Consider the following 20,713-nt stretch of genomic DNA (forward strand, 5'->3'; position numbering starts at 1 on the left):
CAAAATTGTTAATGACATGATCATGAATTTTGCAACTCCTGTACGCAACTCGAAAAAAACAGTAAAAAATCAGAGGTAAAGAGTGTGGGATCATTGATCGAATACAAAGAATGGGTCACAGAGATGCAATCAAGAGACTCACCAAGCTTTTCTTAGTCATCAAAACCATACAATTACTTATTGTCTACTTCACACCGGTTCAATTCGATACCTCATCGCAGATACTCGCTCGTCAATATGAACCACTCAAACAACAATTGCTCGACCGAACATCATGGGTACCCTTTGTTGACCATCTTATAACCCATATAGGAGAAAAGTTCATAACATGGGATGCAGTATACTTTTCTGATCTCCATGTGAACCCTATCAAGTATGAAAACCAGTTCGTGTTCTGTCCTAACTGGTGGAGACTAATCAAAGCAATACCGTTGGGCGAGGGCAATTTTTACAGCAAATTGATCTTGAGTTTATTTGTCTCCAATGCATTTCACTACATGTCTGCCTTGGTTATGTATGCGTTGACTTTGAATTATTTCAGGGCTAGAACTCATACCAGAAATGGCATCAAGAGCGAACGCGAATTCGCTGAGATAGCTGCCAGGTTGGTTATCATATCCCCTGCTGGCATTTTCCTCACCAGTGGATACTCAGAAAACTTGAGTAATTTCTTGAGCTTCTCCACCATTTATTTGCATGATATTTCTGTTAACCATTCTGATTTCAAATATCCTTCTACTCACAAGTCCATTAAGTGGCCCATAATCTATATCGCATCTGGGCTGCTCCTAGCATACAACTTCACCATAAGAGCAAACTCCATTTTTATTGGTATCATCTATTTATACGACCTATATGGCTTTTTATTGGGAAACAAAAACGTGGTGGACAGCTTATTGTCCATCATTGCTGGAGGCCAATTGTTCTTCACCATCTTAGCGATGAATGTTTACAATTATTTGCTATTCTGTCCTGAGAGGGGCTCCTGGTGCAATCGCACAGTTCCTCTGTTGTTTGGGTACGCACAGAGGGAATATTGGGGAGTTGGGTTTTTAGTGTATTGGTCTGTCAACAACATACCCAACTTCTTATTTGCAACTCCGACCATATTGATCCACTCGGCTGCCATTCGTCACTACTTAAATGCGGCAGAATTACCAAAAATAAAGAAGATAACCATTTTATTGGTCATTAATGTGTTTGTATTGCTTGGAGGTATTTTCTTTTGGAACACTCAGATTTTAACCCGTATAGGATCCTTTTTACCATTAAGTTACTGGTATGTTGCACAGTTGGTCCAGAGCAAGCTGCCTTACAGAAAATATGTCATCTACTACATGCTTGGGTGGAATTTTGCTCAAACTAGTTTGTTCGCTGCGTTTTTACCCCCAGCATAATCGGATTCAAAGCTTAAATGCCTGTGACTTCAGCATAGATACCATCTAATTCATGTTACCTGTAATAAACGTAGGCTTTCTGTTAGATCGTTACAAGAGTGGTTCGATTGTGACCTGATCTGGCAACGTGCAAGAGTGTGGGTGGTCTCCAAAACGCACCCTCGAAAATGGGCGCAAAATCTAATCTGCATACCTTTACCCGATTAGGATGCGATATACGGAATGATAAGATTACCCACTATATAAGTTTGGGTGGTGGCCAGCGTCCAACCCCAACGAATAGAACAGAATGAACCAAAGTGTGAGTGATGTGGGTGTCTTTTCAACCCTCTACCGGGAGCTGTATGAGCAGTACTCCAAAATATCTGATGCCTCACCCTTATCACTAGATGTGCTAGTCATAGTTGCAATTGCGTTGTTGGCAATGAGGTTCATGCCAAAAAAGAAGACAGTTGCCCAGAAGGTGTCCAACAAGGACAGGAAATACGGCCACTGGGTACCAGAAACATTTGTTACTCCCCTTCCTCAAGAGTATCCTCACTGGGACTATGAGAAAACCAAACCATTACCATACCGTGCCTTTAAACACAGATACAATGTCACCATGGGGATCAGGAATATGGAGTGGGACAATTGGATCGAGTTGGACAACGAATGGGAACTGTATCACAACGAAAAGTTGCGTCGGATTCAAGAGAGAGGTACCGAATTGTACGAGACGAGCAACCAAGCCACTGACGCTGCGTATGAGTTGTTGGATGAGTTCAAACGATTTCTTCCCCACAGGTACCCAAAACTATTCAAGGAGACTGCCGTTGGTTTGGATAACTTAGTGACCAAGGAATCGTTTGACTTCACCAAGGGAGGTAAAGAAGATCCTATTCTAATTGCTGCGAAATTGGTCCAGGATGACTTGGCAATCATGATGGAGGACGAAGAAGGAAACTACCTGTTGCAATCGGGTGCAATCATCCTAGCTGGGTTCTGGAGGTTCAGAGATAAATACAAAATGAGCCTTAACGAGATTCACACCAGTGGGGATGTTCCCCAGTACAACGAGAAGCTCAAGACTGGTATGACCAGGTTCTTCACTAGGTTAACCTCCGAGAAGCCGGTTGTCAGGAACAACTACTTTATCCAAACCGATGACAACTTAGGCTGGTCCCACTCCATTGGTGAAGAAGACAGTGAGAATGTGGGGTGGAACACTGCTGTGCCAGCATCGATCATTGACCAGCTTTACTTCAGAAGCGAGCGCCAAAGCTTGAGAAGATTACCCAAAAGTGGTGCAGTGGTGTTCACTATCAGAACCTATTTTGTTCCCATAGTTAAATTGTGCAAAGAGCCATACATTCCTAGAAGATTGTTAAATGGAATTTCGACATGGTCGGGAGACGTTGAGGAGTACAAGGGATACTCCAAGTATGCGGATGTTCTATTGCCATACTTGGAGAAGGTGGCCCTCGAGCAAGAGAAGGCGGGGTTGATTGCCGAAGCAGGGCCAGATGTGTATCCTTTTTAGTATAGTTAGATGAACATTGGATATTTGAAATGAAGTTTTGGGACTGGATTTAGCTCATGGTTGGCTCCCATCGGGGAAACAGTCTTGAGACGTCGATACGTAAAATCACATAGTTTAAGACGCAAACCTCAGCTAGCTAGTTGTTAGGAGGGCAGAAGCCTCAGTGCACATGCCTAAGTTTGCATTTACATTAACGGGCAGATAGCCCATCCAAAGGTATGCAAATCCTCTTACCATGCTTAATTCCTATTATTATTATCATTAATAACTAAGGCGTTACTATTGTTTCATACTACACTTGATACTCTTAAATATACATTACTAATATACACTCATAAACAAACTGTAAACGGTTTAGATGAATTGAAAAATTAGGCTTAAGTTCTTTCACCTCTTAATCTTCTAGCTAATTGGATGTCCTTCTTTTGAATGGTAACTCTCTTGGCGTGGATAGCACACAAGTTGGTGTCTTCAAACAAGGAGACCAAGTAAGCTTCAACGGATTCTTGCAAGGCACCGATGGCAGAGGATTGGAATCTCAAGTCGGTCTTGAAGTCTTGGGCGATTTCTCTGACCAATCTTTGGAAAGGCAACTTTCTGATAAGCAATTCAGTAGACTTTTGGAATCTTCTGATTTCTCTCAAAGCAACGGTACCTGGCTTATATCTGTGAGGCTTCTTGACACCACCGGTGGATGGAGCAGACTTTCTAGCAGCCTTGGAAGCTAATTGTTTTCTTGGTGCCTTACCACCAGTAGACTTTCTTGCGGTTTGCTTGGTTCTAGCCATGTTGAATATTCAATACTGATGAATCGGGAAACCAGTAGGCAGGCTCGCGATATATATAGGATGTTTCTGCCTACGCGTGACGGGTAGATGTTTATTATTGTCATGTGCCGTCGCCAGCGGGCGTCGTGTTGTGATTACTTTTCGCAGCCTGGGAAGAAACGGTTGCCGGCAGCATGCTCACAGATACACACGCGCACGGGTAACCTGAATACCAACGCACTTGTGCGCGCTCGAGAAGTGTCTAAAATCGCCAGGTACCGTGAGCGAAAAACACTGTGCGCACTTTATGGGGAATTGCAGTAGCTAGAGATTGTAGGAGTTAGCCCGGGAAAAGAGATTGAGGGGCCCAATTGGGCAATTTGGCTTCTCAGAGGGACAAAAGCATGGGGGAGTGCGGAGACAATGCGGGAAATTACTCTGCACAAGAGTAAACGCGGGCATGGCCCGCCAGTAGTGGCTTCCGCAGCCACCTGACTCCCGTATTGCGGGATCCGTGGCATTCGCTTGGCCGAGCGCAGATTGTATTGCTTAGGGGGCGATCCCATCATTGGTTATAAATACATCGTTTCGCACCCTGGTTAAGTTTCTTCTTTATCATATCAAATATAATTAATCAACATGTCCGGTAGAGGAAAAGGAGGAAAAGGTTTAGGAAAAGGCGGTGCCAAGAGACACAGAAAGATCTTGAGAGACAACATCCAAGGTATCACCAAGCCAGCCATCAGAAGATTGGCCAGAAGAGGTGGTGTCAAGCGTATCTCTGCTTTGATCTACGAAGAAGTCAGAGTTGTGCTTAAGTCCTTCTTAGAAAACGTTATCAGAGATGCTGTTACCTACACTGAACACGCCAAGAGAAAGACCGTCACTGCATTGGACGTCGTTTACGCTTTGAAGAGACAAGGTAGAACCTTGTACGGTTTCGGTGGTTAATTCATTTCTGCTTTTTGTATATTATAAGTATTATTAATAAATTGTTACGTTAACTATGGTAGAACGGGCTGGGGCTTCAGTTCCGGGCCTAGTTGCCTCTAGATTCCTGCCTCGCCTCCAGTCATTCCTTTGACGAGATTGATGGACTGTACACAAGCCCTAACGGAGATTTGGATCTTGTCACCTAGCTAAATGGTTTCACCACCGAATTGCCGTGGAATGGATTTACACGCTTCTGTCTCTACGTCTGTCGGATCTGAATCTCTATTCTAATAATACAATTCTAGCTATGCTGGGTATACGGCACTGGGCCTTTTGGGTCTTGCCCTGATGGGATTTTTACTGCTCCTCGCTCCTCATTGGGACTTGCCCATGATGGTATTGTACTCCTCCTCGGTCAACACGGACCCGCTGGTGCCAATGATCTCTTCGTCGGGCACCTCCAAGTCCTTGACAATCACATGGATGTGACTGATGCTCTTGACACTCTGCAAACTGTCCCAGTTGCGGAACCACACGATCTGGTCCCAACTGAGGCCATACTTCTCGACAAACGTTTTCTCCACGTACCTGGAGATTACATCCCTGGTTTGCGGCAGGATGTCCCCAATGGGCGAGTTGGGGTCGCCACAAATGCGGACCTTGGTCCACACACAGAAATGCTTGACGTTGTGGGGAACGTAGTACGGGAACTGGTTGTAGATGATTTTAAGGTCCTGGGGGTTGGTGAAGAGAGAGTCGCCTGTCCGCAACCCCGCGGCATCCCACTGGAGCTCGTTGTTCAACACATGGTCCATGATGCCTACGTTCTGGTCCTTGAGGTGCTGCTTGAACTTCAAGTACCTATCGGTGGCCTCCTGGGACCTGGCAAAGAGCTCCAATTGGTTGGTACTGATGATGTAGCGGATTTCCAGCCACGAGAACGGCGTTTTCTTGACCTTGGAGGGGTTGGGCATCGTGTGGTGGTGCACAATTTTGATGTTGAATTGCTTATAAAGCGCTTCGATGTGCGTGGTTGCGACCGGAGTGGTTGGAGGAGTGTGTAAATAGGACATGGAAATTTTTGGGAACAGGCAAATTCTTCGGACAGTGGCGCAGTTCATGCTAGCCGATTGTATATATACTTGTGGGTTGTTGTTGTTGTTGTGACCTGCTCATCTTATCGTGGAGAGTGGCACCTGTCAGAATTTTCGGTGGGGTTGCATTCTGGCGAGGTTGCATCGGGGAAGGTTACATTGGACTTAATATTATATAGAGACGATTAGGATGGTGGGGGCATATTCCCGCCTACGTACGCGGGAGCTGCAGAGCCGCAACGGGCGCGCAAGCACGCCAACCGTCTCTATCGGGAGCGCAGAAACCATCTGGTGACAGATGACAGCTGGAGTGGCAGGAAGTACGTGTCCTGCACACAACCGCCACCGGAGTTTTCCAGCCATGGTGATAATCAAATCGGCGACTATCACTTAGCATGCCCACCCACAAGTTGATCGTTCTTCGCCACGGCGAGTCCCGCTGGAACCACGAGAACAAGTTCTGCGGCTGGATCGACATCCCCCTCTCCGAGAAGGGCAAGGACGAGGCCACGCGGGCTGGGGCCCTTATCAAAGACGCTGGCCTCGATCCCGACGTGGTGTACACATCGAGGCTTACCCGCTCGATCGACACGGGGCTCCGGATCTTGGACCACTTGAACAAGGCGTGGTTGGACCACCACAAGGTGTGGCAATTGAACGAGCGCCACTACGGCCAGTACCAGGGTCGCAACAAGCACGATGTGTTCGTGCTGTTGGGTGAGGACAAGCAAAAGTTCCACTATATCCGGCGCGACTACCACGGCACGCCTCCCGCGGTGGAGGGGCCCGATCCCTGTATCGACGCCCGCTACAACGACGTGGTCAACCAGGCGGTGTTGCCGCGGGGCGAGTCGCTCGAGATGGTGATGAAGCGGGTGATGCCATTCTTCATCCAGGAGGTGCTCAATCACCAGTTGATCCAGATGGACCGCACCGTGCTCGTGGTGACCCACGGGTCGGTGGTGCGGAGCGTGATCAAGCACTTGAGCCACGTCAGCGACGACGACATCTCATCGATCAACGTGCCCACGGGCGTGCCGCTTGTGTTCGAGCTCGACGACCACGGTGAGTTGGTCAAGGACTACTACTACTTGGACCAGGAGTTGGCTGCAAAGGGCATAGAGAAGGTGCGCAATGAGGGCCTCCAAAAATAGCGGTGATCGCGCAGCCCGCACGTGAGCTCCCGTGGCGTCATCATTTTTCCAGTCACTGCTGCGGATCTCTAGTGCCTGTGCGCCCGTTCTAGAAAATTCCACATCGGGACCGAGTGATGGCCCAGCAACCAGCCAATTACTATTCCCGATGGGTGTGATGCAACGGCTCCGGTAAGCCTCCGCTTGGCACCACCCTGGCACTTGTCACCGACAGCCATTGGCCAGGGTGGGTGTCCCTGACGCCTGCCCACCCCCATGAGTCATTTCTTATCGTCGTTTCATGTTCTAATTGTAATCAGCGGGGCCACACTTAGGCATCCGATGCGGACTCCTCGTATGTTCGCCGCATCCACCCGCACTTGCACCATGGTCTAGCGTGTGCGCACAAAAAGCAATACAAATTAATAAGCAGTAGTATCCACATATATCTTTCCCGGTTTGCCATCGAAATCGTCTACCACTAAAGTTTTTTTTTAGCAGTACACCATGACTTCGGTTGTATTGCCCTCCTTGAAAAGATCTATCACCGACATCATGGACGAGGAGCTCTACCAGTTGCCCAACAGCCCCATCCAGGTCAACTCCTTCCAACACTCGCATCTCCCCTCCCAGCAACTTGCCAGCCAACCCCAAAGAAGCGACTCGCCTAAGTTGGGGTTCAACGGCTCGCCCGCTGCTTCCCATGCCCAGTTGTACTCGCATCCCAACACCAGCAACAGCTCCAGCTTGTCCAACTTCCTCAACATCCCTGACAGTTTCTTGGATTACAAACACAACCCCGCTCCCAACACTTCTGCCCCCGTGTATGACTCAAACGCTATGGACGTGGACATGCAATACTCCCAGCCAAGAATCAATCCCTTCACCGACTACGCCAACCCCGACTCCTTGAACACCACTCCTCCTCAAGACTCGCAACTTTACTACCCCCCCTTACCACAGCAATTCCCAACCAAGCCCGACAGGAGGAGAAGGATAACCTTCCTCGACGAGGACCAGGCCAACAATAAGAAGGACGACGACTACTTGCTATACAACCCCGATATCCAACCATCGCAGTTGATCAACAACAAGTTCTGGAACGACGACTTGTCGCCCTTGTTTGTTCCTCCTAACCAGTTCAACCAGGCTGGAAACCCGAATGACTACTCACAACAGTTCTTGAATGCCAACAACAACATAATACCCGGTTACGAAAACGATTACTTGTCGATGGATGCTTTCGATGAGGATGTCGAAGAAGAATTATCCGATGATGACGAAGACGATAGCAAATATTTCCACGTTGATGACGAATTTGACCAATTGGTTATGAATCACAATGGGGAAAACTATAATGAAACTGATGTGAACATGAACTTTATGGATTTGGATGACTACTTGAAGCCTGCTACCAATACTGTGAATATGAGCAATATCGAACAACAAGGCTTGAATGCCAACGATATCAAGCATGAAGATTTCTTCAACATCAAGCAAGAAGAACTCAAAGCTCCAAACGCAATAATATCCAGTAACACTCAGCAAGAATCACCCATTATCCAGAATGACGAGGGCTTAATGATCGACCAAGAACTCGCCAACATGAACATGGAAGATGATCAGCAGTTCTTGTCTGATGAAGATGAGGATGAGGAAGAGAAGAGTTTGAATACTAGAGTCTCCCTTCCTCACATGTCGGCAGCAGAAATATCTGCCAACAACCCCACACATGCTTGTGATTTGATTAATCCATCTACTGGTGTACCATGTCACAAACAATTTTCAAGACCATATGACTTGATCAGGCATCAAGAAACAATTCATGCAAGTAAGAAGAAGATTTTCAGATGCGTTATCTGTGAAGGAAGAATGAACGGAGGTGCAGGTAATGGAAAACTGAAGACATTCTCCAGAGGCGATGCGTTGTCAAGGCATATTAAAGTCAAACATGGTTTGGTTGGAAAAGAAGCCTTGGACCTAATCAACGAGGCCAAGGACAATGTCGAGTACGTTTCCGTTTGATCCATCCCATCAAATCGAATTATGAATATCCTTTATGCTTACGACCACATACCCAATGCTTATGCGTTTTAATATCATCACTTATAAATAGCCAGAATACTGTTGGTTTCTCTACCCCTTATATATAGAGTTTGCGAATATACCTGTACATAACTTATTGTTCATACGAGTATGGAGTACAATAATATTCAGATTGCAAGCCAAATATATGATATTTAATTATTATATCTATTCCTGTAGTCTATATACATTAAACCAAATTGAAGCTCTTCAATTCTATACTTTGATCCGGTTGAACTTTAGCAGAAGTTTCCAGAGAAGGATTTTGATTTTTATTGGACGGAGAGGCCAATAACTGATCAACAATCTCGTTCATGTTGGTGGAATCAGCCAGCGAAGCATTGCCAGAGCTAACTGTACTCGGAAATGAGCCACTAGAAAGTGATGTGGATGCAAATCTGGTTGCTTTCATTTCCAAATATCTAAAATGGAGATATTGCCATGCAATGAATAAATCTAATGACATTTGGAACAATCCAGCAATAATGAATATTGGGGACACATTATCAGTTCCAAGCACCAAGTAACTGATCTTAGTCAAGTCACCACCCAACCAACTCAACAACAAAATGATTTTGAAGTTTTTCACCGAACCGAGTCTATTAAGAAGTAATATTTGTGGAAGTGGTAATAAGGACTCGATGAAAAGCCCCAAAACTCCGATGAAATTGCCGTAAGTTTGGTTATTTCTAAAGACAAGGGTCAAAAACGCAAACACTCCACTGAATTTCGCCACAAACGACCAGTAGGGAGCTTCGTTCTTCCATTGCCAGAAAAAGAAGGGTCTTTGGTAATAGACATCAAAGAATTTCAACGCCTGACTGAAACTGACCTGCAAGTAGATCCTGACTATTTTGAAGCCGTCAGCCGCAAGGAACCCTAAGGACGAGATTAGCGACTTGTTGGCATAATAGTTGCCGTGGTCCACGGCGTTGCCACTGGCGCTGAGTCTTCGAGGAAGACTGGAGTTTATTTCATTGCGAAACATGGGCATCGGAGATAAGAAGTCAGGGTCGTAATTGTTGGGTCTGTAATGCAAGGACACCTTAAGCAAGATGCACTGGATGAAGATCATGACAACTGATTGTCGGAGCAAGGTGATCTCGTACGGAGCGATCACGTAGTACAAGATCCTCAATGTTGCCGCCATCAACATGGTGACACATATGTCAATGGAGAACCCGGTGGAGGTTTGCCGGCGATAGATGCTGTAGCAGGTCGACCCGTACGAGAACATAGGCGTGAACGTCATGAATATGTTGGCGCATACCTGCAAATCCGGTAGGTACGCTAGATATGCCAAGTACTCGTCAGGTACTAAGCTTGACATGACAGCAGCGGACTATCTGAGGAGCCAGATTTCTTGGCAGGTGTATGTGCTTTGGCGACGGATATGAGGAGGGTACTCTCAAGGTGGAAGAGGGAGAATGGAGGCTGTGGCTAGCCCGGAGCGCTAACGATTTAGTGATGGATCAAAAAAACCGGCTGAGCTCCTGCATAGGACGGGAAGCGGTTCCAAAAGCCGAGATAGTAGATGAAACGGGTTGGTAAGATTAAGTTAGGTTCAGGCGGGTGGATGGTGATGCCGGGCGGGGTACTAGGGCTTAGGGAGAGTGTGAAGAGTAGGGCGAAGTAAACACAGGGGTCACGTGCGGTCCTCGAAGTTGGATTACATTTACTGCGACATTGGCCATTGGCGACATTTGGCTTTGGCGACATTGTGCGCACGCGAGGGCAGTTACGTCGGCCGGCGGCCACAACTCCGAGACCGTCGGATACGAGCGCTCACGTGAAGATCGGCAGTACGGAACTTTGCACCTCGGATACTTTCATGTGGGATTCGGGGCCGACGCCGGCCACCAGTTGACTCAGATGACTCACGGGGTTAAATCCACATCATGTGATACTCGCTCATAAACTCCGAGTTTCCGAGGACCCTACCCCAGCATACGACGTCCACCTCCGTCCACACCGTCCCACCTGCCGCCACTAGCACCCGCTAGCCAACAGCAGCAGCACCACCACCATGTCTGAAACACCAGCGGGCCCGTTTCACCGTCTCGAGACGTGTCGGCTGGGTGCCTTCCGTGTACCCGAGGCACATGTTCGCACCGCAATTTTCGTATCAGGATCAGCGGAAGACAAATCTGGGGTATTGTGGACCGACGGCGAAATATGGCCGACAGGATGTGGTATAAATAGGGTGGAATTTACCCTCTTGATATTTCTATCTAGCATATATCTTTAACAAATATTACAAGATGCCTTACACTGCTATTGACGTCGATCAAGAAGAGAAGTTCTACCAACAACAAGTCCAGGAGATCAAGGAATGGTGGTCCCAACCTCGTTGGAACAAGACCAAGAGAATCTACACTCCTGAAGAAATCGCTAAGAAGAGAAGTAGTTTGAAAATCGACTACCCATCTTCCGTGCAAGCCAAGAAGTTGTTCGGACTCTTGACTGAACACGACAAGAAGAAGACCGCTTCCTTCACCTTCGGTGCTTTGGACCCAATCCATGTCGCTCAAATGGCCAAGTACTTGGACTCCATCTACGTTTCCGGATGGCAATGTTCTTCTACTGCTTCCACCTCCAATGAGCCATCTCCAGATTTGGCTGATTACCCTATGGACACTGTTCCAAACAAGGTGGAACACTTGTGGTTCGCCCAGTTGTTCCACGACAGAAAGCAAAGAGAAGAAAGATTGGGCTTGTCCAAAGAACAAAGAGCTAAGACCCCATACATCGACTTCTTGAGACCTATTATTGCCGATGGTGACACTGGTCACGGTGGTATCACTGCCATCATCAAGTTGACCAAGATGTTCGTTGAAAGAGGTGCTGCTGGTATTCACATCGAAGATCAAGCCCCAGGTACCAAGAAGTGTGGTCACATGGCCGGTAAGGTCTTGGTCCCAGTTCAAGAACACATCAACAGATTGGTCGCCATCAGAGCCTCTGCTGATATCTTGGGCTCCGACTTATTGGCCGTTGCCAGAACCGATTCTGAAGCCGCCACTTTGATCACCTCCACCATCGATCACAGAGACCACTACTTCGTTATTGGTGCCACCAACCCAGACGCTCCAGAATTGGCCTCCCTCATGGCTGAAGCCGAATCCAAGGGTATCTACGGTGATGCTTTGGCTGCCATCGAAGTCGAATGGACCAAGACTGCCGGTTTGAAGTTGTTCCACGAAGCCGTCATTGACGAAATCAAGAGTGGAAACTACTCCAACAAGGAAGCCTTGATCAAGAAGTTCACCGACAAGGTTAACCCATTGTCTGGTGCCTCCAACAAGGAAGCCAGAAAGCTTGCCAGAGAAATCTTGGGCAAGGACATCTACTTCAACTGGGAAGTTTCCAGAGCCAGAGAAGGTTACTACAGATACCAAGGTGGTACCCAATGTGCTGTGATGAGAGGTAGAGCTTTTGCTCCATACGCTGACTTGATCTGGATGGAGTCCGCTTTGCCAGACTACAACCAAGCCAAGGAATTCGCTGAAGGTGTCAAGGCTGCATTCCCAGACCAATGGTTGGCTTACAACTTGTCTCCATCTTTCAACTGGAACAGAGCTATGCCACCACACGAACAAGAGACCTACATCAAGAGATTGGGTGAATTAGGTTACGTCTGGCAATTCATCACCTTGGCTGGTTTGCACACCACCGCTTTGGCTGTGGACGACTTCTCTCGTCAATACGCTGAAAAGGGTATGAAGGCTTACGGTCAAACCGTTCAACAACCAGAAATCGAAAGAGGTGTTGAAGTTGTCAAGCATCAAAAATGGTCTGGTGCCGAGTACATTGACGGTTTGTTGAAGATGGTTACCGGTGGTGTCAGTTCCACCGCTGCCATGGGTGCTGGTGTCACTGAAGATCAATTCAAGGAGATCAAGGAAAAAGCAAAGGGTAACCTTTAGAGGTGACAGTTAGCGAGCTAACACTCCCCTATATATAATATCCACCGGTACAGGTACCTATTTAGTGACTTATACTTATTTATTACGTATGCCAGAATCAATTGTAGACTCTAATAATAATCGCATTGACACACTGAATCAAACTTTTGGTATGAGCTAGAAGGTGATATTGTGCATGATATTGCCATAAAAGCAGGAAAAGTCACGAGGTTGATGACGAGGTGACGAAGTCTAAATTTGCCCCCTAGATTAGCTTACCGTCAGCGAGAACATCGTATCCCTAGTTGTCTGTCCATACTCCTCTACTGGACCCTTACTTCCCGATACGGCTGTGCTTACGTAACACCATCGCTGCATCTGCAAGAATATCCGGGCTGAAGTTTGAAGCATTATGGGTTTTATCAATCCGGGGAAACCGCTAAAAAGGGCCAGATACAGAGCCAAACAACATAAACCGAAGAAGCTTAAGATAGCACCGCCCAGGGTCATCGAGCCGTTGACTCTATCTACACTCCCAGTGGATATCTTGTACAAAATTTTTGTCTTATCAAAACCTAATAATACTCTTCCGTTGGTCAATAAAGAATTTTACAACCTCCTCAAGTTTGATCCTCAACATGAAACTAATTCGGGAAATTGGAGAAATCTCTCTCTTGTGATTGAAATGATCAAGACCTGGTATCTCGTGGACTTGAACACCAGGATTGATTTTAATCTCATCCACAAGAAACTCGAGTACTATGAGAGTAGACTACTTCAAGTCATACAAGAATTTGCATACCACCAGCATGACCCAGATCAATCGATCGAGGTAAACGGAAATTACAAAATGATAAAGAGAAACCTAGACATTATTCTGCACACTGTCCATAAGCTTCAATTAAATTCGACCTCCAAGGGCATTTCAGACAAAGTGCTAGCCAACAAATTTGTGTCAAAGGGTTTAATTGAGCAATTTTTCAAATCTTACGTGTTCAGTTTGTATAACGACGAATCTGCTAACGAGTATATGAATTTAATGTCAGAAGGAGAGATCGTTTATGAGAGAAAGACCAGATTGAGGTTTTTGAGATACAAGTTCAAAGAGTTATCATTGAATTTTCAAAACCTAATTAATCAGATCCATAATGAAACAACAGCCTTGCCGACAGTTAATTCTAATGAAGATGATCAGTCGTCAACTCCAGCAATGCAAGAAGTTGAATCCACAGAAGAATTGATTTTAGATGAAAACGAAAAATTACCAGAATATGACGACGAGAAACAGCAGATAGAACCATGGCTTCTCAATAGTAGCACCAACTTATCATTGCCCTTCAGCATTAGAGAGAACACTGTGATATATGATTTCGAGAAAGTGCGCTACAACAGAAACTTTCCCACAATCATTTACAGAAATGGCATTAACACAAATGCCAAGTTTCAATTGTTGAAACTTTTACAAAGGATATATTTGTTCAGGTTTGAAGATATGGATGAAATTCTCATTTCTACGTTGTATAATTTCAAACCTGAGGAGATTCATAATATCAAGACTTCAAGCTTATCACTAGATCAGATAATGACTTTTATACTATCAGCAAAGCATGGATCAATTACTCAGATTCCAGTGATAAATTTACTTAAGCTTTATCACGAGTATGAACCAAAAGATTGCTCTGAATTCGGCATCAACTACAACGGTGATCTAATATCCGAGGACATATCCAAAGCACTTATACAATTATTGACAGACTTTTACAATCAAAATGAGCACGAGGATCTGGAAATTTGGAGATTTGTGTTGGAATCTAAAAACTATAATTTAGCACAACTATTGATGCGGTTCAGTGAATGTCCTAGCTTCGAACTTCTTTGATCATTACCATAGCATTATTCATTTCATTACTTCACAAACTTACATAGCTCTGGAGATTAAGTACGAATCAAATACTCTCCACTATTAATATAGATTCTAAACTGGTCCTTTGTCCATGGATCAGCATACCCGCCTAGGATGTAAAGTATATATTTTCAGGGAAAGAATCTGGCGCTTCCTATTGGTACTGTTGATCAATAATATGTTGGTGCGAGTGTTGAGGTGGCTGTTGTGATTGATTTTGTTGGTATGGATCATTCAATTGGTGGACAAGTGGAGTGGGGTTGGTGATTTCATGGAACCATGGATGTTGTAAGGCCTGTCTAGCAGTGATTCTAGCTTCTGGTCTCATCTGTAACAAGCTCAGTAATAAGTTTAATCCCATTGAATCCAAATTTGGTACAATGAATCTCAAATCTTGAGGGACAAATATCTGCCAATTGCTCTTGTAGTTGGCATATTGTGAGATTCCTGGCCAAGTTCTTTCATTTGGAGTACCCATCAATCTGAAGATTTTGATCAATTGGTCATCATTAGCAGTACCTGGGAAAAGGGGCTTACCAGTGCACATCTCAGCAAAAATACATCCAGCAGACCATATATCAATTGAAGTAGTGTATGCTCTGGATCCCAAAAGCACATCCGGTGCCCTGTACCATAAAGTGACCACTTCATTAGAAAATGTATTGAAAGGAATACCAAAGGCTCTGGCCAACCCGAAATCTCCTAATTTCAATTCACCTTTGCTATTAATCAATAAATTTTGAGGTTTCAAATCACGATGCAAAACACGGTTATCATGACAGAACATGATACCCTTAAGAAGCTGGAACATGAATGACTTAACGATCTTCAAGTCTAATGCTCCTTGATTCCCATGGACCTCCATGTATTTCTTCAAGTCCTTGTCCATATATTCGAACACTAACGTGAGCTTGTTCTCAGTGTGGATGACATCGTACAACGTGACGATATTCTCATAGTCCAATTCCTTCATCAATGAGATTTCCCTTATGGCAGTGGAAGGCGTTCCTTCTTCAGAATCGAGGTTAATTTCTTTCAATGCCACCAAGGCACCGGTGGATCTATTTCTTCCTTTGTAGACGGTGGCATATGTTCCTTCACCTAGCTTTTCAAGCTGTTGAAATCTAAATGTTAGTGGCACTCCACGAGTTGTATAGATCTGTACTTACTGTGATGATGATCCAGTCATGTTAGTTTATGCCAACTAATGAAATCTTTCTCCTTTACATGAGTTTGGTGGAAGGGCGCGGTTGTGTACAGGAATTGTCTATATTGAGAAAATCTGGTTATAATACATTAATATACAGGTTGGATAGGCTGGCCGATAAGAGGCTTAGTGTACACAGGCAAGCCTGTAGATCGCTCAAGAACCCGAATTGGAGCTAAAAACCGATTCTTTTCTCGACATAGAAGTGGTGGCCAAGTTTGACGTATCACACAGGCGGAACAGAATCAGAACACAAGCGTTTGAATGAATTAGGACCTCAGTGGTTTCTTGGTGCCTTCTTCATTAAAAGCATTGAGTTCTCAACCCACCCTTCAGCACCACCTTCAACAGCTAAGATGTCAAACAAGCGCACTTGTGTAGATTCTTTGGACTCGTTCTTGAAACGGTCTATCTTATCGGTACCAATAATAGCTGAGTTTCTAGTGCTGGGAATTCGTAACATTTCTTTTTCAACCTTCCAACCAACTTGGCGTGCAAGGTCCTCAACATGATCCACCAAGGTGCTGTATGTAGAAATGCTAGTGTTGTGATTAGGGCCAATATTGGTGTTGTGAATGGCTTTGCGTGGAGGGTATCTGATCTTGGCCCCTGAAAGGGCATGCGAGCAACAAGGTATCACAATAAATGGGAAACCCAATAAAGGAATCCAGCAGGTAAGCTCGTCGGAATGATTTCCAATAATGAAAGTGTTCGATGGAAAATCTTCGGTGGTGCAAACCTGATTGGAGTTTAAGAGACTTCCCGAGGAATGATACTCCATTCCCTTGTCATTGGGTGCCATTGGAACGTTAAAAACTCTCCCGTTATCTTTGACTTGTGGTGCCAACTTAGAGACAGCCGGATGTGGTTTTAACAAGATACCAGGGATCACAATCTGTTCATAAAGATTGTCTTGCACTTCTTTAGGGTAGGTTGCCCAAGATTTTCTGGCTCTTGCATCTATACCTTTTCCCTTGTAGCCTTCCATCTGCAAAATGTATACCAACAATCCATTACCACAACCCAAGTCTCTAAATTCGAAGTCGGTTTTACCGTTGTATTTTATGTTCCAGAACTCAATCAAAAATGCGGCGATGGCTAGGTCTTCAAACACATGCTTCTTAGGATCAGTGCTTTCACTCCACAGGTTAACAAGATCGGAGGAATACTTTTTCTTCAAGCTGATGTACCGGTTCTGGAATGCAATTTTTGGAACCACCAAATCGTGATTGACTCTCTTTTCATACCCTGTTTTAGCTCCGTGCGAGTGTTTTGCCGAAGTCTGAAGTAAGCGGAGTGCTATTCTGATTGGCCTTTCTGCGGGATCTAATTCACGCAAGTTCTCTGGCGATGTCGTATTATATCCAAAGGGTAAATAATGAATTGACAAGGTAGACTGATGGTACAAAATACCTACTGCATATACAGGAGGTAAGTAGAAGGGAGTTTCATCACTAGTCTTGATATGAGGAATGTAGACCACCAATACAGAACCGTTTTCCTGGTGTTGTTCGTCTCTTAGCAACAAACAAGTCTGATTTATGATATAGTCCTTGAATGGATTTCTGGGAATGATTCTTCTGATAATTTCAGACTTTGGATTGAGCTTGATTTCACTATTCAATGGGATGCTTTTAAGGGAAATGTCTTCTAGGTAGCGGTGCAACACGACATCTTCTTGATTATCAGTCTTCGGGAACTCCGGCATCTGATCGACAAACTTGCTTTCAAACTTGGTCACTCCCTCCTCCGGATCATACTTGTTTTCACGCAAGATGTCTGCTCTCATGATCACGGTCGAGTTGATATTGGGTTGTTTGATCAAGTTAGACATTGCAGCTTCGAAATGTTGGGCCTCAAAGTCCACCTGGGTCTCATAGATGGGGACCCAAGGATCACCCAACACCGACACATCCGAGATTATCAACTTGGCCTCTGGCAGTTTCTTCTCTTTTCCCTTCATGATGATAATAATTTTTATTTTGCAGATGAGATCCGTTTTAACTTGAGAAGTCGCACCAAGTTTTCAGTTAATTCCTAGGAAGGGTAGAGGTAAAAAGTTAGGAATTTGAGTGAAGAGAAACATGCATTGGATCCCCATTCAGTCATAGAGCGGACTACTAATACAAAGAAATAAAAATTGGAATGTTTAATTAAGATTTATGCTGAACAAAATTGAGTACTGAAGCTCATGATCTAAGACCGAGAGTACTGTATTGCCCTCTAGCATGCACGTACGAACTTGATAGAACAGAAATAACAGAATATTCGGTGTCCTACTCACAAGTCGATAAAGTAGGCATCCGTTACATTCGAGTACTCATGTTTCTTGTAACAGTAATGACATTTGAATATCTCCGTCCCCTTCTTGGATAACTGCCATATGCTCTCTCTCAAAGCCACATGGTTACAGAAGTTGAGCACCACCACAGGACTTACCTGTGGCCCAGATGAAGGGTTCAAACTAGACTGGTTCCCGTAGTATTGTAATCCTGGAACTAATTGGTCCTTGGACACAGGGCAAACAAAAATAGGATGATAATTGAATAGGAAGCGGTTTGAGTCTGGCAACTGGAAAGGCAAGTCATAGTGATAAGGTGCTTCCCCGAAACTCTCCAGGAATTCCAGATCAGCATCTTTTGGTTTTTCTTCCAACACTTTGTTCATTTTCATTTGGATCTTCTTATACTTGTAGAAACTTGGTAAGTATATAAGTCCAGCCAATATACTTTGGAACAAAGAGCTATCGTTTGAAAGCTTCAAGTCTTTGCAATACTCAGAAATAAACTCGTTCGATAGATTGACAAACAATGCTTGATTGTCATGGATGCGTTCAAAACTGTTCAAAAGTTCGTAAACAAATCTAGACTCACCCTGATTTGCGCCTCTGCTAGAGATCTCCAAGTTGTAGCTATGCTTCAACTTTTCCAAAAATACCCCCACCATTCCCTTGACATGCTTCTGTGAAAATACATCTGTACCCTCATCGTAGTTCTTATCAGTCTCGAAAAGCAATAGTGTCATCAATGGAGATAATTCATGTAGATAGTCTTTAAAGAACCTCGTGAAGTTCTCTTTGGAATATAAGTATGCCTTTAATGAGTTTTCTATGCAGAAATCAGTTCCATTCCCATTTAGTAGAAGAATAAACTGTAACATATGGAATTTGAATTCAATTTCATTATAACTTGAGTGATAAGAACTTGAAGCCAGACTAATACCAGAGGACAAACTGACTGATTCATTATACTTGTCTTTGAACCATTCCAATGCCTGGGTTAAGTCGTGATTTATCACTATATTATCCACGATGGTTTTAAGTCGTTCGAATTTGTTAAGCAAGGATTGATCAATGGTCACTTCTGAATCCAATGGCAATTCCTTAACGAATTCTTCGACAATATCACATTGTCCAATCTTCAATAAATGTAAGATGATGGATTTCAATAGATACTCACGATTTTTGATCCTGACCACAGTCTTACGATCTTCTATATCCTTCTCCAGCTCAACATCCAAGTACTTGGTGATGGTTGGCGTCACTGATACTGGAAAATTGTCGAGTCTCAATGGATAAGAATATGCATCATCCAAGTCAATATTGAATTTAGAATTAGAAAGAACTGATTTGTAGCATCGATTTATGGAGGAGTTGTACGATTTCAAATGGCCAATGGACCCGTTGTACCAGGACTTAGTGAGATTGTCAAGTTGTTTAGTGTCAGTTGTTGCTGTATCCGACTCAAGTTCAATGTTCTTGACTAATGATTGTTCTATTTCTTGTAGATAGTGCAATAAACTATCAGATTCGGATTGAAGGAGATTCAATTCACGTTCACCTGACCCTATCAAGTGGTCAACTTCCACAGATAGCGTATCTAGGAGAGTCTCTGACATGATTGGTGATGTAGTAGTTGTGAGTAGGGGTTATATAAATGTGGGGTATATGCAGTACTTTAGCAAATCTCTCCATGATCAGCCAAAGCAGTTTGGAATCGTTAAACAATATAGGGACACTTCCCTCACACATCTAGGAAATCTACATTCTCAATGTCAATGCAGGTGTATGTCAATGCAGGTGTAATATCCAGTTTATTAAGCTGCTCGTGGTACTTAAGTTCTATTTGTTCTTTTAAGTGTCTCTCATACTTCGAAGTATTTGTGGAAAGTTCAGCTCGAAACTTGTAAGATTCACATCAGCCCTGTCGGGTTCTATGGTTTAGAGTAGAATAAGGTGATGAAATGGTTTTATAGACGATAGGCTATTGCTATAGGATGAACTTAAAAACCCGCGTTACATCTAATCGTCATTTCCTGAACACTCTGTAGGGAAGGACCTATCAATGCTAGTAGACTCCATATCTTCTTATAATCCTCTGATTTAGTAGTATATGTATGATTTTTATTTTCGATAAAAAATCACCGAGAGATCATATATCCAAGAAGTCCGCCTTCACCAAAAGCTCCAATGCTAAATGAGTTGGAATGTTAAACTCTGGAATGTTACCCAGTTCCGCCTGGTCCTTATATTTGTAGTGATAGTATAGGTATTCCACAATACATTCCAAAATATCTCCATCCATCTCCAAGTTTATCTTCCCTGTCTTTCCTTCTTCAAAACCTTGCGTATTCCTCAACACTGAAGATATCAGCGCCACTTCTTTGAGCACAACGAACTTGTAGTTATCACTGGACACTAACGTGACGTATTCACTCATGTTTGGTTGTTTAGTGGTGGTATCCAGTCTTGATTTTCATACTTCACTA

At 44.2% G+C, this 20,713-nt stretch overlaps 14 protein-coding genes across 14 annotated transcripts; 7 read left to right on the top strand and 7 right to left on the bottom strand.

The window, feature by feature from the left end:
* Window positions 1-110: 110 nt before the first annotated feature.
* Window positions 111-1,397, top strand: CANTADRAFT_88768 (GPI-anchor transamidase; the record flags this gene model as incomplete). Its single annotated transcript, XM_020211492.1, has 1 exon — window positions 111-1,397. One exon carries the CDS (start codon window positions 111-113, stop codon window positions 1,395-1,397), a length of 1,287 nt encoding a protein of 428 aa, XP_020065990.1.
* Window positions 1,398-1,830: 433 nt separating this feature from the next.
* CANTADRAFT_47411 (uncharacterized protein) lies at window positions 1,831-2,919 on the top strand (the record flags this gene model as incomplete). The annotated part of the gene is made up of 1 exon (XM_020209459.1): window positions 1,831-2,919. One exon carries the CDS (start codon window positions 1,831-1,833, stop codon window positions 2,917-2,919), a length of 1,089 nt encoding a protein of 362 aa, XP_020065991.1.
* Window positions 2,920-3,296: 377 nt separating this feature from the next.
* HHT21 (Hht21p) lies at window positions 3,297-3,707 on the bottom strand (the record flags this gene model as incomplete). Its single annotated transcript, XM_020209396.1, has 1 exon — window positions 3,297-3,707. One exon carries the CDS (start codon window positions 3,705-3,707, stop codon window positions 3,297-3,299), a length of 411 nt encoding a protein of 136 aa, XP_020065992.1.
* Window positions 3,708-4,325: 618 nt separating this feature from the next.
* On the top strand, window positions 4,326-4,637 carry HHF1 (histone; the record flags this gene model as incomplete). The annotated part of the gene is made up of 1 exon (XM_020206566.1): window positions 4,326-4,637. One exon carries the CDS (start codon window positions 4,326-4,328, stop codon window positions 4,635-4,637), a length of 312 nt encoding a protein of 103 aa, XP_020065993.1.
* Window positions 4,638-4,993: 356 nt separating this feature from the next.
* GIG1 (Gig1p) lies at window positions 4,994-5,692 on the bottom strand (the record flags this gene model as incomplete). Its single annotated transcript, XM_020209529.1, has 1 exon — window positions 4,994-5,692. One exon carries the CDS (start codon window positions 5,690-5,692, stop codon window positions 4,994-4,996), a length of 699 nt encoding a protein of 232 aa, XP_020065994.1.
* Window positions 5,693-6,108: 416 nt separating this feature from the next.
* GPM2 (Gpm2p) lies at window positions 6,109-6,867 on the top strand (the record flags this gene model as incomplete). The annotated part of the gene is made up of 1 exon (XM_020211493.1): window positions 6,109-6,867. The coding sequence occupies one exon, from the start codon at window positions 6,109-6,111 to the stop codon at window positions 6,865-6,867; it is 759 nt and encodes a 252-aa protein (XP_020065995.1).
* Window positions 6,868-7,010: 143 nt separating this feature from the next.
* Window positions 7,011-9,090, top strand: RPN4 (stress-regulated transcription factor). Its single transcript, XM_020206364.1, has 2 exons — window positions 7,011-8,401; window positions 8,453-9,090. The coding sequence occupies exons 1-2, from the start codon at window positions 7,354-7,356 to the stop codon at window positions 8,869-8,871; spliced, it is 1,467 nt and encodes a 488-aa protein (XP_020065996.1). The 5' UTR covers window positions 7,011-7,353; the 3' UTR covers window positions 8,872-9,090.
* Window positions 9,091-9,121: 31 nt separating this feature from the next.
* CANTADRAFT_4870 (uncharacterized protein) lies at window positions 9,122-10,261 on the bottom strand (the record flags this gene model as incomplete). Its single annotated transcript, XM_020209620.1, has 1 exon — window positions 9,122-10,261. The coding sequence occupies one exon, from the start codon at window positions 10,259-10,261 to the stop codon at window positions 9,122-9,124; it is 1,140 nt and encodes a 379-aa protein (XP_020065997.1).
* Window positions 10,262-11,192: 931 nt separating this feature from the next.
* Window positions 11,193-12,964, top strand: ICL1 (isocitrate lyase 1; the record flags this gene model as incomplete). The annotated part of the gene is made up of 1 exon (XM_020211156.1): window positions 11,193-12,964. The coding sequence occupies one exon, from the start codon at window positions 11,193-11,195 to the stop codon at window positions 12,855-12,857; it is 1,665 nt and encodes a 554-aa protein (XP_020065998.1). The 3' UTR covers window positions 12,858-12,964.
* A 127-nt stretch (window positions 12,965-13,091) lies between these two features.
* Window positions 13,092-14,715, top strand: CANTADRAFT_99241 (uncharacterized protein; the record flags this gene model as incomplete). The annotated part of the gene is made up of 1 exon (XM_020212017.1): window positions 13,092-14,715. Exon 1 carries the CDS (start codon window positions 13,249-13,251, stop codon window positions 14,713-14,715), a length of 1,467 nt encoding a protein of 488 aa, XP_020065999.1. The 5' UTR covers window positions 13,092-13,248.
* Window positions 14,402-15,986, bottom strand: PHO85 (cyclin-dependent serine/threonine-protein kinase). Its single transcript, XM_020207362.1, has 2 exons — window positions 15,909-15,986; window positions 14,402-15,863 (listed from the first exon to the last, which is right to left on the bottom strand). Exons 1-2 carry the CDS (start codon window positions 15,926-15,928, stop codon window positions 14,894-14,896), a joined length of 990 nt encoding a protein of 329 aa, XP_020066000.1. The 5' UTR covers window positions 15,929-15,986; the 3' UTR covers window positions 14,402-14,893.
* A 237-nt stretch (window positions 15,987-16,223) lies between these two features.
* Window positions 16,224-17,909, bottom strand: CANTADRAFT_46578 (tRNA (uracil) methyltransferase; the record flags this gene model as incomplete). The annotated part of the gene is made up of 1 exon (XM_020209359.1): window positions 16,224-17,909. The coding sequence occupies one exon, from the start codon at window positions 17,907-17,909 to the stop codon at window positions 16,224-16,226; it is 1,686 nt and encodes a 561-aa protein (XP_020066001.1).
* A 317-nt stretch (window positions 17,910-18,226) lies between these two features.
* CANTADRAFT_20439 (ubiquitin-protein ligase) lies at window positions 18,227-19,843 on the bottom strand (the record flags this gene model as incomplete). Its single annotated transcript, XM_020206567.1, has 1 exon — window positions 18,227-19,843. The coding sequence occupies one exon, from the start codon at window positions 19,841-19,843 to the stop codon at window positions 18,227-18,229; it is 1,617 nt and encodes a 538-aa protein (XP_020066002.1).
* Window positions 19,844-20,376: 533 nt separating this feature from the next.
* Window positions 20,377-20,664, bottom strand: ELC1 (elongin C; the record flags this gene model as incomplete). Its single annotated transcript, XM_020211494.1, has 1 exon — window positions 20,377-20,664. One exon carries the CDS (start codon window positions 20,662-20,664, stop codon window positions 20,377-20,379), a length of 288 nt encoding a protein of 95 aa, XP_020066003.1.
* Window positions 20,665-20,713: the final 49 nt, after the last annotated feature.

Source organism: Suhomyces tanzawaensis, assembly GCF_001661415.1.
Source record: "Suhomyces tanzawaensis NRRL Y-17324 unplaced genomic scaffold CANTAscaffold_2, whole genome shotgun sequence".
Classification (NCBI taxonomy): Eukaryota; Fungi; Ascomycota; class Pichiomycetes; order Serinales; family Debaryomycetaceae; genus Suhomyces; species Suhomyces tanzawaensis.